General features: G+C 33.0%; 2 protein-coding genes, 1 non-coding gene and 1 pseudogene across 4 annotated transcripts; 1 reads left to right on the forward strand and 3 right to left on the reverse strand.

The window, feature by feature from the left end:
- Window positions 1–1225: 1225 nt before the first annotated feature.
- On the forward strand, window positions 1226–3808 carry LOC125826383 (probable polyamine transporter At1g31830). 2 transcript variants are annotated; one of them, XM_049505692.1, is made up of 2 exons: window positions 1226–1383; window positions 1744–3808. In XM_049505692.1, exon 2 carries the CDS (start codon window positions 1784–1786, stop codon window positions 3188–3190), a length of 1407 nt encoding a protein of 468 aa, XP_049361649.1. In that variant the 5' UTR covers window positions 1226–1383; window positions 1744–1783; the 3' UTR covers window positions 3191–3808. The 2 variants fall into 2 exon arrangements, with proteins under 2 accessions (XP_049361649.1, XP_049361650.1); XM_049505693.1 differs by having other exon boundaries at window positions 1253–1470.
- Window positions 3809–4107: 299 nt separating this feature from the next.
- Window positions 4108–6163, reverse strand: LOC125826392 (gibberellin 20 oxidase 3-like; annotated as a pseudogene).
- A 371-nt stretch (window positions 6164–6534) lies between these two features.
- On the reverse strand, window positions 6535–7851 carry LOC125826410 (increased DNA methylation 1-like). Its single transcript, XM_049505731.1, has 4 exons — window positions 7499–7851; window positions 7315–7414; window positions 6933–7124; window positions 6535–6749 (listed from the first exon to the last, which is right to left on the reverse strand). The coding sequence occupies exons 1-4, from the start codon at window positions 7621–7623 to the stop codon at window positions 6657–6659; spliced, it is 510 nt and encodes a 169-aa protein (XP_049361688.1). The 5' UTR covers window positions 7624–7851; the 3' UTR covers window positions 6535–6656.
- Window positions 7852–15720: 7869 nt separating this feature from the next.
- On the reverse strand, window positions 15721–15794 carry TRNAV-AAC (transfer RNA valine (anticodon AAC)). The gene has a single exon. It is a non-coding gene; the product is annotated as a tRNA-Val (tRNA).
- Between the last annotated feature and the right edge of the window lie 30 nt (window positions 15795–15824).

Consider the following 15824-nt stretch of genomic DNA (forward strand, 5'->3'; position numbering starts at 1 on the left):
ATTATTTTTTAATTTTATAGACAAAGTATTAAAATATCATTTAACATTTTAATAATTTATAATTATCTTAAATTGTGATCTAATGCTTTTTTTTAAATATAAATATTCGGTTTGTTCAAACAAAGTTTTTAGACCATAATTGAAAAAATCATGAATTATATAAAGTTTTAAAATTAATTAATCATCTCAAAAGGATAATTGGTTTGTTTTTTCTTCTTGTTTAGTTTGTATATGAAGTAATGTTCTTGCATAAAAGTAAAATAAAATAAAATTGTACTTGTTATTACACATTATCTATATATATTTGAAGTAGGTTTTTTAAAATAATGTCATGCCTCTGCTTGAACAGATACACATTAACCCACTTGAAATTAAGTAAAAGTCTTCTTTCCAACCCTTTATACGATACTCCTTTCTTCATACAAATACTCGTAGACGAAAGAAACCTTCCTTTGCTCATGTTACCGGATCATGATGAATCATACAATATATTGATGGTAGGTAAATAATGCAGGCTTAAAGTCTTATGCTATAAATACATAAACATGTAAATGATATACCTGTTGAGCTATCATAAAAGTAAACCCCTAAAGAAGCTAGAATAAGGACTAATTATAGATGAAGAAATTGTTGATTGTGTCATAAATATTCTTATGTCCACATCCTAATTCCTCTACAAAGGGAAAACTTGGTTCGTAAAGTTATTCTAAGATTATAATTTTGAGATTTTGGCTGAGAGATGAGATGAAATAATATCAAATTGAATGAAATAAACTTCAATAATAACAAGTACAACTACATCAACATATCAAAAGAAATCTCATCAATGGGGTTTGAGAGGATAAAGTGTATGATTGTACGTAAATCTTATCATTATTTGTGCAAGTAAAAATATTGTTTGCGAAAAGCCCTCAACTCAAGAAAAACAAATTCAAATAAAAAAAACAATATAGAAAACGTAACCACTTTTTTTTTTAAAAAAGAAGGCAAAACCTACAAGGATTTATATATTGTTTAATTAAAGTTATAAATTTATCCTAAACTAAATTTATATCTTCAACCAAAAAAAAAGTAAACTATATAATTTTAATTACAAACTTAATTTTGGAATAGGAATTAAACTTATAAATTTATCCTAAACTAAATTTATATCTTCAACCAAAAAAAAAAGCAAACTATATAATTTTAATTACAAACTTAATTTTGGAATCTCCTATTTTACTTGGCTACCAAACAACTCAAGAGTAGTGACACTTCTTAACCTTCTGCAAAAACTGGGGACTGATACCTTATGATCTATTAGTTATACGCTTCTGCTTGGCGTTAACTTTTAAGGGCTACAAAAATGGTGTAACTTCTCAATTGAATTGCCTTTCTTTCAAGGTCTTAATCTCTTTACCTATCTCCATTTTGTTCTTTTTCTTTTTCATTATACTGCCTGCGGTAGAAGATCTGATGCATGGTGAATAGGTAGTGGGGTTTTCTTTTTTCTTTTTGAAATTGTTCAAGTTTGAATCTTTTGCTGTTCTATGCCGACGTATTGAAAAATTACGACGACCCATTATGTGAAATTGTCATTCTTGATTGTTCTGGTAAATTTAATTGTATTTTTATGCCGACCCATGTTATCAATTGTTAGAAATCGTTTGTTGTTTTGGTGTTTTGTTCATGTAGTTAGCTAGTGTGTGGTGATTCTTGAGAATTGTGATGATTTTGTAACTTGAAACTTGTTGGGAATTGCAGAAATTGAGGGCTTTCTGCTCATAGAGAAACTGCAATTCCAATGGGGGAGTTCGATGATGGAGAGTATGCAGGGATTAATGAGGTTACATCACCCAGAGAAAATAATGCTAGGAAAGTTTCAGTCTTGCCTTTACTTTTCCTCATTTTCTATGAGGTTTCTGGTGGTCCTTTTGGTGTTGAGGACACTGTGCGGGCAGCTGGTCCTCTTCTTGCTCTTTTGGGGTTCTTGGTTTTCCCATTCATATGGAGTGTCCCCGAGGCATTGATTACAGCTGAAATGGGCACCATGTTCCCTGAAAATGGTGGTTATGTTGTGTGGGTTTCATCGGCTTTAGGTCCTTATTGGGGCTTTCAGCTAGGTTGGATGAAATGGTTGAGTGGAGTCATTGACAATGCGCTTTACCCTGTTTTGTTCTTGGATTATCTGAAATCAGCCATCCCTGCATTAGGTGGCGGGCATCCTAGAGTACTAGCAGTTTTGGCCCTTACTGTGGTTCTTACTTACATGAACTACAGAGGCTTAACTATTGTAGGATGGGTTGCTGTTTCGCTTGGTATACTGTCAATTCTTCCTTTTGTGGTTATGGGTCTCATTTCGATTCCCAAATTAAGGCCTTCAAGATGGTTAGTGGTAGATGTACAAAGTGTTGATTGGAACTTGTATCTGAATACTCTCTTCTGGAATCTGAATTACTGGGACTCAATAAGTACTCTTGCTGGAGAAGTACATAACCCAAAGAAGACTCTACCTAAGGCTCTCTTTTATGCTGTTATTCTAGTTGTTCTGTCCTACTTTTTCCCGTTGTTAATTGGTACAGGAGCTGTTCCTCTTGAGCGTGACTTGTGGACTGATGGCTATTTCTCTGATATTGCGAAAATACTGGGTGGAGTCTGGCTCAGAGTTTGGATTCAAGGGGCGGCTGCAACATCAAATATGGGAATGTTTGTGGCCGAGATGAGTAGCGACTCTTTTCAGTTACTTGGTATGGCAGAGAGGGGGTTGCTGCCTGAGTTCTTCTCTAAGAGATCTCGTTACGGAACTCCTTTATTTGGGATCCTCTTCTCAGCTTGTGGTGTGATTTTACTTTCATGGCTGAGCTTTCAAGAGATAGTAGCTGCAGAAAATTTCTTGTATTGCTTTGGCATGATCTTGGAATTTATAGCATTTGTATTGTTAAGGATAAAGTCCCCCCATGCACCACGGCCATTCAAGATACCTGGGGGAACTGTTGGAGCCATCCTATTGTGTATACCTCCAACCATTCTCATATGTGTTGTTTTGGCCTTGTCTTCATTCAAAGTCATGGTTGTAAGCCTTGCCGCCGTTGCAATTGGTTTGGTGATGCAACCTTGTCTTAAGCTTATCGAGAATAAGAGATGGTTGAAGTTCTCTGTTAGTTCTGATCTTCCTGATGATATTACAAAACATGAACCTTTACTTCATTGATTCCCTAATAAGTGCTTTATAAGGTACAACTACTCCTCTAATCAAGACAGCAGTGACAATATGGAATCTTCAAATGCAGAATTATCATGGAATGCATGGAAAACAGTGTGAAACCAGTAGAAGTGGTTGTTGAGGTTTGGATGATCCTTCTCTTTAAGAATCTTATCGAAGCTTCTAATCTCGTAAGCTTTATTTGCCTCTCTCTTGTACCTATTTTTTAATTGTCCGTAGCTACAATTTCTAGAGCATCGATAGCAGAAGAGGTTTATCGAAGGTTTGATGATCCTTTTTTCCTTTATGGATCTTATAGTGGTAGCTTCTACTTTTGTATTCTGTATTTCGCATCACTTGTGCCTATTTTATATTAGTGTCAAGTAGTATTAGTGATGGTCATTTAAGAATTGCTTCAGAAACAGACGGCGATTTGTTTTTATGAAGTGACTTCATTACTTGTGTAATGCACATTGAGCTAATAACAATGATAATGGTGGAGCTGCAACTGAATCCGTAATGTTCACAAATGAAACCATGTCATATAAGTTTGAGCTCAGTATGCTTATTTAACAAGTGGACTTAGCTCGTTATTGAATGAGTCGAGTTTTCACAAGCTCTATTCAACTTGTTTATGGTTAGCAAAAGCTTGGCTACCTTAGATTTTTTATGCATTTTTTGACCTGGTAGGCAAGTTCTATTGGTTATGCTATTTTTGCATGTAACAATGTTTTCCTATATTAGAAAAGTTATGGTCATTTAGAACGAGATGAGTGAGTCGAGCTCAATATGAACTAAGTTCTCCATCGCGCTCAAGTAAATTACTTAATCAAACCAAGTTCCAGTTTGGAACTTGAGCTTGTTTATTAAACCAAACGAGCTGAGCATGTATTCTTCTGTCACTTTGCATTTATTCTCTTCGAAGGATAAAAAGAAGCTATCAAGAAGTATTTTTGCATTCAAGGTTGAAGTCTCATCCAAATTAGTGGATCTTGCTACCAATCACGACGAGAGATTTTAAACGAAGAAGGATTCTCAAGTTTCAACTAGAAATAAGGAAATTATTGATGGCAACAGTTTTGCCCCTAACTCTCCTGGTAGTCAAAAGAAGGTGCCGCAGTTCACCCCACGTAAAAGGTACATATTTTCTTGGATTAGAAACTGAATCAATAAGCTGTTGAGGGCATTCAATTGTTGCACTGCTTGTTGGATTCATGAAATATGCAATTGATAGCCTCTGCTTCTCCTTATTCACCACTGCCCTGTGTATAACACTCTTTAACCTTCCATTTGTCCAAACATGCTAGAAATATAAGGGTGTATAATTACTCAGTATACAAAAAACATGTGTGTGGTATGGCATAAGTCAGATAGTTTTCTCATTTCTGATGAAATTTTTGAGTACTAAAGATAGGTAATAATGTCTAAATGTTGGTTGGAAGAAGTTATATGACATTAAAAGCTGAGATAGTCATAAGTAGTATTGACTTCCAAGTTCCATCCATAAGTGAGGGCAAGCCATTTCATTTTCCCTTCTGATAGAAAGTGTTTTTCTGGGAGAACATCATCTAGTAACCTAACATCATCAAGTGACTCCCTAGTGAAACAGTTTCTTGAAAAATGATTTTCGTCATTCCAAACACGCATTAAGAAAATTGCAGTTGATCATGTAGTAGTAATAATTATGATTTCTTCTTTTGATCCTTTGAGAAAGGGAGGAGAGAATGACCTCAAGGGTGTCAGCAATATTGATGACAAATGAATTAGGAAGTGGCCTAACTCCAATCCATTGTTTGTCATCCTTGAGGACTTGAATGCCACCAACCTGGTCTTGATACAATATGGTTAATGTTTGGGAGTCTGAATGGATCCCTATTCCTACAATCTTCTCTGGAAGAGGACAAGGAGGATATCTGCTTATTCTAAAAATAGTAACCTCCTTTTCTTCAAAGTTCTTGCTGAAGAAGTCATCTGCAAGGCCTAATCCATGAGCCAACATCTCCATTATAATCATTCCCAGCTTGTCCATTTCTTCCATGTACTCTATCATTGTGTTGCTGTTTAATTTATCAGAGTTAAAAACAACATATTTGGTAAGGTTTTTTTGTTTGAAAAAAAGGTAGCCAAGCATATTTTTGGTAAGAATTTTGTAAACTTAAGTGTACTTTTTCTAACAACTTAAGCTTAGATGAGCTGGTCACACAATTTAACATGATATTAATTATAGATTCTGGTCTTGAGTTCAAATCTCAAATCTCACCGCCATCCTTCATCAAAAAGAATTTGTATGTGCTTAGCTAGGGATGGATGCAACCCTCCTGTACCGGGCTCATCCTAACTATTTTTGATATGGAGCATTTATAAAAACTTAAAAGGTTGAATTGATCAAATTTAAATCTTGAATTCGTCTCCGTGCCTTGCCCATCAAAATGAACCAAACTCGCACATTAAGGGATGTATTGAAGTATAGGTTGTTGTTTGTGTACCTAAATGTGTGGTATTGGTCATCATAGACCTTTTTTGCGAATTGGACAACTATTTCAGGTGACTGCAGTAGCTGCAAGATTTCAGCCCAAGATAAGTTCTTCTCATACTCGGGATTTTAGGCGTAATACCCCAATGGCAAGCTTGATGTTTTGCCACCTCTGAGCTTTTGTTCCATGGGAAGATCAAAAAGCTCGTGCAAGCGACTGGTAAAATTCTCAACTACCTCACTAGGCACCCCATGGTCCATAAGCTTAAAGAATCCCCATTTTTCTCTTGCTTTCACCATAGCTTGGCAGATATTTTCCTAAAGTTCTTGATTATTGTCCCAAATACAATTATTAGGACTAATCACTGAAATATCTTGAATTACATCTCCGAAATCGTCATGGTTAAGTGCATGCTGTTCTTCCTGAGATCATATGAAATTCTTGACTTGCATTTATTGCCATTCATTGAAAGTGTCTCAACATGCTCTTCTTCAATTCCAGGTGCCATTGTTAGACTATAGAGATTTTTGACATAATGTGTTCTGTGTCTCTGTATATACAACCTCTTTTGGCCCTGCTACTTAATAAATACAGAATTTCAAGGTGTCCTTTTCGATATTTAAGAAAAGAAAGATGGTATATCTTTTGCATTGTTCAGGCTTTTGTTTTCTTGTTGTTGCCACCAATGTACCCTAGGAAAGATCTCTAGGATTCTTTGGCACTAAGTCACTTTGGAAAACATTCATTATTCATGACATGTAAATAAATTCATGTTTAAGCAAACAAACCTCTATCGAATCTCAACAAAAAGAACGAAACTTAAAAAAAGAAAAGGGAAACATGAGCATAACAATGATCTTGAAATTGAGGTACATCTGTAACAAAATAGTATATAGGCATGGCCTGTGAAATGTAAATGACTATCTAAGAGGTCTTTACTAAATTTGAAATCCTTATCATAAATATAGGAACTATAGTGCTTCGAAAATGCAATTTAATTATCAGTCTTTGTCCTGTTGATGAGATGCTTCAACATTCAAGTCAAAGGGTCTTGGCTCTTCACATTTCTTCGGGGAACTCCATGTCTCCTCTGGCTGCAACAACAAATATCATGCCTTAGTTCCAAATGAGTTGCAGTCGGTTATATAAATCCTTAATATCTGTTCTACACCATTAAGTTAAGATTAGGCATATAATTTTTTTGTTTTTGTTTTTTTGGTTTGGATGGAGGAGGATTAGTTAGGATGAAAATAACCTCAAGAATTAGCTCGATATACCTTATCAGAAGTGGATGGACGGATATCTTTTTGCAATCTCACTGAATCATGGAACATCAATGTATTATGCAATGTTATCTCTTTCGGTAGTGGAGAGCTAATGAGACGAAAACCATAGCTTTCTATCCAGGTCCCTATGCAGTCTGATACTGATGGAATTACCAGCTTTTCTACCTTTAGAAAGGAAAGAGTCTGCAACAAATAGGATCATCAGCTCAAGTAGTTATAAGAATTAACAAAAGAATTTAACTTTTGTACACTGGCAGTGTAAAAGTTAGGTCATGTTAAAGATAACTATAGGTAACCGTTCATTAATAATAGGATTAGTGACCTCAATAATCAGAAATATACCGATAGTGTAAAAATGAGATGACATTCTTACTGATTCAATGGCAACCATTAGCTTTTTGCACATTCCTTTTCTCCTATATTCCTTATTTGTCGCGATGAAGGGCATTTCAGCAAGGTTTGTTCCATGAATCCTGCGATATATTAACTAGATGATAAGCATTTAAAAAACGCATAGTTATGACTGATGTTGAGTCTGGTTTAAGAGAGATATATACCTTATGGTTGCTGCAGAAATGATCTCTTCATCCTTTTCTAAAATAAATGTGTAAAAGCTCCTGAAATTCATCCTGTTGAAATTTGACCTGCAAGAAGTTTTCATTAGGAAATAAAGAGAGTTCATGTGTTTATTCGTCAGTGTAATGGTGTGATGAGAGATTGTAGATTACCCGCAGTTGTAGACCAGACTTTTAACGACATCAATTTTAGTATGCCTGTCTATAATTTCCTCGAAACAATCTTCCATAAGTCGTCGTGCCACAACTAGTTTGGAGTGACACACAGTTCTTTGATAATCGTCTTCTATATTAATTCCAGAGCCATCATCTGTGTTCTGAAGAAGTGTCCATTTGTAGCTTTTATCGAGCTCATGTTGAACACCAAGATAGCGCCTCTCCAGTTCATCATAAATCTTCACAATAATAATTCAATTAAAAAACATCTTAGTTATCATTAGTAGTAGCTAATAAGCCTATAAGTCATTTCTAAGTACAAGGTCTATGTATATTTCTAACCCTAATGCAGAGACAATAAATGTTATGTGATTTATTCTCATCTGCCTAAGTCTAACAGGACAGAGTTATCCGCTATTTGTGCTTATGGGAGATAGCAGGTACCTAGAGGAGTAATCAAGCTACACACAAACTGACTTAGGCACCTCTTTTCACTCTGCTACAAAGAAAGAAACATTAAAATTAACTGCTTTAGAATAATGTGTATTACCTTTTTGCAGGTAAGGTCACAGAATGTGTCTTCTTGGGTCTCATTCATGTCTAAACTGACTGGTTCTCTGGCTTGACGGCACTCCCTGTGATCTGTACAATAGGAAAAAAATGTACTGTCTAAAATTGCAATTCCTTAGAGGATAAGAGTTTGCAACATAGAACAAGAAACTCAAAAGGGTACAGACAGAAGCAAGAATTTTTTTTATCTTCACTTACATTTTCTCTCACATTGTTGACATTTCTGCAAATAATCATTTTCATAAGCAGGATCACCACAGATTTTGCACACACAAAATGGGCAATACCACGAACCATTAGGAACCTCCTGCAATTCAGAAACTCCACAATTTATTAGTTTCAGTATGATTTAACCCAATTAAAGATAGTTATGTAGTAAAGTAGAGCCTTGTTGCAACGATAAGAGTTGCAGTCGTGTGACTAGAAGGTCACAGGTTCAAGTTTCAGAAACAACATTTGCAGAAATGCAACATAAGGTTGCATACAATAGATCCTATCCCGAAGCCTGCACATAGCAAGAGCTTAGTGCAGACTGCATATGATATGTGATCCAACCCTTTTCCATTTCCCGCACATAGTAAGAGCTTAGCTGATGTTTAAAGATAACTATATAGTGAAAATGATTTATCACCTGCATTCCCAAGCACTTATTATGATGGTAAGTAGAGCTGCAGTTGTCACAACACATCAGGTTCCCTCCATCAGCACAAATCATGCAAGCATCATCGTACGAGTCACTCGCATCATGGCTGGTTTCAATTGAGTTAAATCGATGAAATTTACTTTCTTCTGGTAGATACCAAGCTTTAACCATGGAAGACAAGAGTGAAGAACATGTTTCAGCAATGAGAATGTACTCATAAGGTTTGCTAGTTGTTCCTCCAGCATGCTTATAGAAGTCTCCAACTGTAAGAACAGTACAGCAACAAGAACATAGTATGCCTTCCTTCTTAATTTTCCCCATTTTCTTTGTTGTCTCCTCTTCTATGACAACAGCTTCTGCATTTTCTTGAATTACCCCACAATCTATAAGCCATGTAAGTATTGTTGCTCTACTCTGTTTTTGGCCATTTACTTTCCCTTTTCTACTTATTCCTGCTCTTTTCCTCCTACCCCGCGTATTTCTCTTCTTACTTGAAACAGAAGGATCTTGATTATCCTCTGATGAAAATGTTTCATCCTTAATATGTTGCTCTTTCTTCGAATGGCGATTTCGTTTCCTGCTTCTCCCCATTGAAGAATTATCATGAGTTGTGTCATCTTCAGTGAGATAGCCTCTTATGGGGTTGGCCAAAAACTCTTCTTTAGCCTTTTTCTCAGGTAATTTTGCACCATATTGCAAGTCACTCATGTTGTATGAAGATTCCGAACTCCAAGAACTAGAACTGCTTCTCTGTTTTCTTGATCTTCCTGCCATTTTTTCAATCATAAAACAATCTCTTTTAAGACTTTTTTTCCTCCTGTTTTTGAGAATGAAACAAATGGTGCTAAATTTATAAAAAGGTCAAATAATAGTTGTATACATTTTTTTCTAGAATAAGAAATGCATGCATAAAACATAATAAATGAGTGATTTGTTACTCTATTCACAATGATTCTTGGTTTTTAATGCAATTATGCCAAGTTTTTTTGGAATGGTAACTAAAGAGGTAGATAGAGGGAGTAGATTTCCTTATCAAATGACATTATTACAAGTGTCAAGCTGGTTAATAGTTTTATGCAAATTTGGCATAGCAAGTTTAAATAACCTATAATTTCTAAAATTCTAATAGGTTTGAGAAAATATATCAATTAATTAAATTGGTTACATTTGTTTCTCTATTTTGATTCATTTTGTTGGTTAGGGACTTGAAAAATGCTCCAAAAATCTAATGGTGTGTTTGGAAACTATGGTGTAATTATTAGATTGTGTACTAAACGGTATAAACAACAATGTCAAATCAAGTAGCCCTTTACCTTTAATGAATTCACACACAGTCACTAGCTTTCCCGATTCGCTGCTTTTGCTTTGAATGAATTCAAACGTAGTCACCAACTTTCCCAGTCCGCTGCTTACTGCTCACAACAACGTTCGATCTATACTATTGTCAACAACAGAGTCAAATTAGGCCGCTTTTTGCCTTGAATGGATTCACACACAACACCAACTTTCCCAATATGTTGCTTACTACTCACAACAACATTCGACCTATACTACAATTATTGTCGAATCAAACCACCCTTTGACTTGAATCAATTCACACGAGACCACTAGCTTTCTCAATCTACTGCTTATTACTTACAACAACATTCGATCTATACTATAGACAACAATAATGTGAATCAAGTCGCCTTCTGCTTTAAATGAATTCACGCGCAACTACCACTTTCCCGATCTGCCGCTTACGGTTCACATCAACATCCTACCTATATTATAGTCAAGTTGTTTGCTTAATCTCCTGTCCTTCTATTCATCCATTTCATAATTATACTATGTGATTATTATCAATTCTTTGCCCGCTGCGAAAATTGGAGACTGTAATTACTCCCTTCAATCACAAGTTCCAAAAAAACCCTAAGTGTTGAGCATTTGTTTTTGGGCTTAAACATGCTACTTATTAACCTATTTTTTTTTTTGGTATTTACTCTATAATTTGCTATTTGCACCCTAATGTATATGCTATTTTGTGACTTATACCTTTATTCTATTATTTTTAATGATTTGCACCCTAATTTCCTTAGTTCTTCATAAAACAATTCACTTTTAATCATTTACAATGATAAAATAGAAACATCAACAAATTATTATTTTTAAAATATAATATAATATGATTAGATTAGATTATTTTCTTCCAACAACATAACTGATTGTTCTAGTTAGGGGTGTCAATGGGACGGTTCGATCGAATTTTAAAAATTATGTCATCCCAAAATTTTAGGTATTTTATGATGTATAACCAAAATCAAACTTTTTAAAACCATTCCAATCATATCGGTTTCTCTTTGGTACCGGTACAATTAATTTGCATTTTTTTTACTTTTAAAATAACATCTCAAAATATATTATTATTAAAATATTTCTTTTGCAAATATGTTCGTGAAGAAGCACTTCAGTTCTTCACCAAGAAGTCAAGAACGTCAAACCTTGTTGCCGTATTGATTGATCTTAAACATTTAATAGGAGTGTTTGCATATGTTTATGTGTATTGTTTGATAGAGTATCTATTATAATATCATTTATTTTTAAACCCAATCAATTAAAGATTAAAGAGCAAATACCCAAAGTCGTTCAATCACTAGTCACCAGTCACCACTCACCAGAGGCTTAGGACCTAGGTTATATTTATATTTAAAAATTGTTATATAATATATTTATATATTAAATTTAACATATTATTGATATATAAAATATATTTACGTACATGTAAGGTTATTCAGTTCGGTTCGATTTTTTTCATAAATTAAAAAGACCATCCCAATTGTTCGGGATAATTATACACTTAAATAAAAGTCCACAGTTCTATTGAAAAAAATGACATAAATCGGTTGGGTTAGGTTCGTTTGTTTTTTCATATACTTTTGACACCTCTAGTTCTGGTCTTTGTCTTTGTTAATACATGTACAATGAGATATAGATCATAAAAATTATGAGAAAGTTAAAATAAATATAAAAATTATATAATAATAAAATAAATATGTATTAAATAAATTTTAAAAATCATAAATATAATATTGGATTGATTTGATCTCGGATTGCCTTTTATTAGTTAAAACCAAAGCAACTCAAATATAGTCGATATTTTTTTCAATATCAAATCAAGTCAAACAAAACTATTAGTCCTTTTTTCCGATTTGATTCAATTTGCAGTTTGGGGTTCAATTTTGTTCATCACCCCTAAAAAATGTACTAGAAATGAATGATTGTTTTTTCATTTTAGTGGAAAAGAAGTGACAAATGACTTGTATTTAATATTGTTTTTATTTTAATTCAAATCACTTTTTTATTTTTCTTTATATGTAATTTTCTATTTTATTCCTTTGTAAATAATTGAAACAAAATACTTTTTTATGATTTCAAAAAATAATAATGAGATTAGCTAGGATGCTAATCATTAAACATAATAGAATAAGTTATAAGTCATAAAAAAACATATATATTAGGGGTGTAAATCATAAATTAATCGTTTTATTCAATTATATTGGCCACATTATTAAACACATAAATAGCATCAAGGTAGGCAATGAGGATATTGATGTCTAGCTAGATCAACTGATTTTACTTCATACTTTTAGAGTTGGAATAAGTTAACAATTTGTTAGCTCCTTTAGAATCTTATAGTACTAAGAAGGACAAGATATAAGTTAAATGGATGGATACCTATTATATCAAAGAACATTCCATAATTTGGTTAGAGGACAAACAAATTCGATTAGATAGAATAAAATATACTATCTAGATAATTTTCTCTGACTAACTTCGTAAGTTCAAAAAAATTCTATAAAAATATCAATATTAAAAAGGGAGATTAAACTAATCAGAAAAGGATGCTCTATAAAAACATATAAAGGAGGTAGATATTATTGCAAGTATCTACATCTTTGCAATACACTACTTTTTGTGAAGTTAAAATTTAATAAAGTTATGTTAATGTACTCTTCTAAAGTTGTTCATTTATGATTTTTTAAGTGGCAAAAGAATGATACTAATTTGTGTTTTGATCTATTATATTCACTATATATATATATATATATATATATATCCGTCATTTCCAAAATACTTTAACTATAGGTAAAGGCAGAGGCAGAGTTACAACTTTACTCGTGAATTTAATAGAACTAACAAAATAACTTAATTACATAAATATGTCAAGAATCCAATGAGTTACGTTTCTTAGAAGTCAGAATTCATAAATTCAAAATCTTAATTATATCTTTGATTGTAAGTAATGAAAATTCGAAAGAAACAATGACGTGGAATGATTCAACCAACAAGAAGTGAGGAGCTTATACGGAAGGTTGGCATAATTAGGTGACTTGTAGGGAAATCAAATTGTAATTGATAAGCCAATTGAAAGATTGACTTATTGATATTTGGCTATCTTATTAACGGTTAGTGAAATGATTGAAATTTTACGTTAACAGTTTATTAGTGTGGGTGTGGATTACTCATTTTCTTATTGGTCGAAGGGAAACTAATTTTAATCTCTCCTCATCTCTTTTTGGAGTTCTTGTTCTCTACCACTGGCCAACGCAAATACTTAATTTCTTTGCACCTTATATTTGAATTCTTGTTATAACCTTAATAGGTTAATTATATCCTTGTTTTTTCTTATAATTTGTTATTGAAACAATACTGGATTAAAAGACCTAACTAGAAATTAGAAATTAACCGTGTACCTAGTCAGAGGCAGAGTTAGGTGGGGCTTCATGGGTTCGGATGAACCAGTAGCTTTTCCGTAGACCCTATATTTATACTAGAAAATTAATTAAATATATATGTGTATTAATTTGTGAACCCCTAACAAAATTAATTGACAGTTATTAAAGAAATTTAGAACTCCCAAACTCTTAATCCTGACTTCGCCTGTATAACTAGTAAACAACAAATTTAGTTGAAGAGCAACTAGCATCGTTTATAGTTTCTTTTTAGATCATTTACTTTGTGATTACCACAAAAAAAAGTAAAAAATATTACCTAGTTTAGATCTTTGACCACCTAGAATAATAAAGAAAGAATTCGAAGAATTCTTACCCTAAGTCGGGCCATGATGGTGACATGGTGTCCACTACAACCCCTGAGTGGACAAGCCTAAACCCAAGTAATAAAATACGGAAGACACCAATTTATATACTCCCTCCGTCCACTATTGTTTGTCATGGTAAGATCATGCACAATTTTTAAGAAAAAATTAATATAATGTGCAATTAGACTAATATAGCCCTACTATCAATCATTATTAAAATGGTTTGTACTTTTTGAAAACCGTAAAAACAATTTTTTTCCCATTAAAGTAGTTTTGTAACTTTAAAATGGCTACTTTTTGAAACTAATAGTTATGTAATTATTAAGGGCAGAATTGGAAAAAAGTAACTAATTATTTTTTGATTGTTTAAATTGACACTTAATTTTGGACAGCTATTTTTAGTATACATGACAAACAATAGTGCACGGAGGGAGTAATACTTAAATAATAAAAGTGGAAGACAAGGATAATGTATATAGAAAGAAGAGTCATATCATATATATCTGTAGTACGATACAAAATGTACAAAATAGGCCCGAAAGTGACCAACAGACAAACTAACACAAGCTATCAATCCCCGGGACCAGGTATCACCTATACATGAGCTACTACAAACAGAAAGTCATATATATATATATATATATATATATATATATATATATATAGAGAGAGAGAGAGAGAGAGAGAACTGACTAATCCAAAATACAAAATGAGAGTCAGTACAAAAGAACAACATCAACAAGTCTCTAGACGTCAAGAGCTCTCCACCAGTAGTGGAATCAGTATTTTTAATAAAAGGGGTTCAAAATTTGAAAAAATAGACACGAAGTAGCCGAAAGGGGTTCGACATCTACAATATAAACCCAAAAAATTATTTTAACCATATATAGAGTTGTCAAAATAATATGAAAAACCAACCAAACCAACCGAACCTAACCAAATTGAATTGATTTATGCTATTTTTTAAATAAAATTGTGGACTTTTATTTAAGTGTATAACCATCCTGAACAATTGAGATGGTCATTTTAATTTATGAAAAAAATTGAATTTTTTTTAACTGAACTGAATAACCTCACATATATGTAGATAGATTTTATATATTAACAATATGTTAAATTTAATATATAAATATATTTAATAACATTTTCAAATATAAATATAACGTAGGTCCTAGGCCTTTGGTGACTAGACGACTTTGAGTCTTTGCTCTTTAATTAATCTTTACTTAATTAGGTTTAAAACTAATAGATACTTTATCAAACAATACAACAAAACTTATCCAAACACTATTATTAAATATTTAAGATCAAGTAATACTGCAACAAGGTTTTACATTCTTGTCTTTCAGGTGAAGAATTAAAGTGTTTCTTCAAGAACATATTTGTGAAAGAAATACATTAATAATAGTATATTTTGAGGTGATATTTTAAGAATAATAAAAACTGAAAATTAACCGAACCATACATATATCGAAGAGAAACTGATATGATTGGGATGGTTTCAAAAAATCTAATTTGGTTATATATTATAAAATACCCGAAAAATTGGGATGGTATAATTTTTTAAAAATAACCAAACGAACCGTACTATTGACGTCCCTAACCATATATAAATAATATAATTTTTCGCTGAAGGTATGCTCACCCACCACAATCCAAATGCTCACGGAGGATGGCTCGATATTCTTTTGACATACTTATTAAATTCATATGAAAATATCGTTCTCCTAGGCAAAAAATATATTCAATATCAAGTGGCTTCGCCCGGGCTCGAACCGGAGACCTTCAGTGTGTTAGACTGACGTGATAACCAACTACACCACGAAACCTAGTGTGTTCACTTTTTGAACTTGTAGATA

Source organism: Solanum verrucosum, unplaced genomic scaffold (assembly GCF_900185275.1).
Source record: "Solanum verrucosum unplaced genomic scaffold, falcon-dt-bn FXZP01000060.1, whole genome shotgun sequence".
Taxonomy (NCBI): domain Eukaryota; kingdom Viridiplantae; phylum Streptophyta; class Magnoliopsida; order Solanales; family Solanaceae; genus Solanum; species Solanum verrucosum.

Bases quoted from the DNA above. Each gene is read 5' to 3' on its own strand.
- LOC125826383 (XM_049505692.1), top strand. From the start codon at position 1,784: ATGGGGGAGTTCGATGATGGAGAGTATGCAGGGATTAATGAGGTTACA.
- LOC125826410 (XM_049505731.1), bottom strand. From the start codon at position 7,623: ATGAACTCTCTTTATTTCCTAATGAAAACTTCTTGCAGGTCAAATTTC. The intron at 7,415-7,498 runs GTATATATCTCT...AATATATCGCAG, and splicing joins ATTTCTGCAGCAACCATAAG to GATTCATGGAACAAACCTTG. The intron at 7,125-7,314 runs GTAAGAATGTCA...TATTTGTTGCAG, and splicing joins TAATGGTTGCCATTGAATCA to ACTCTTTCCTTTCTAAAGGT.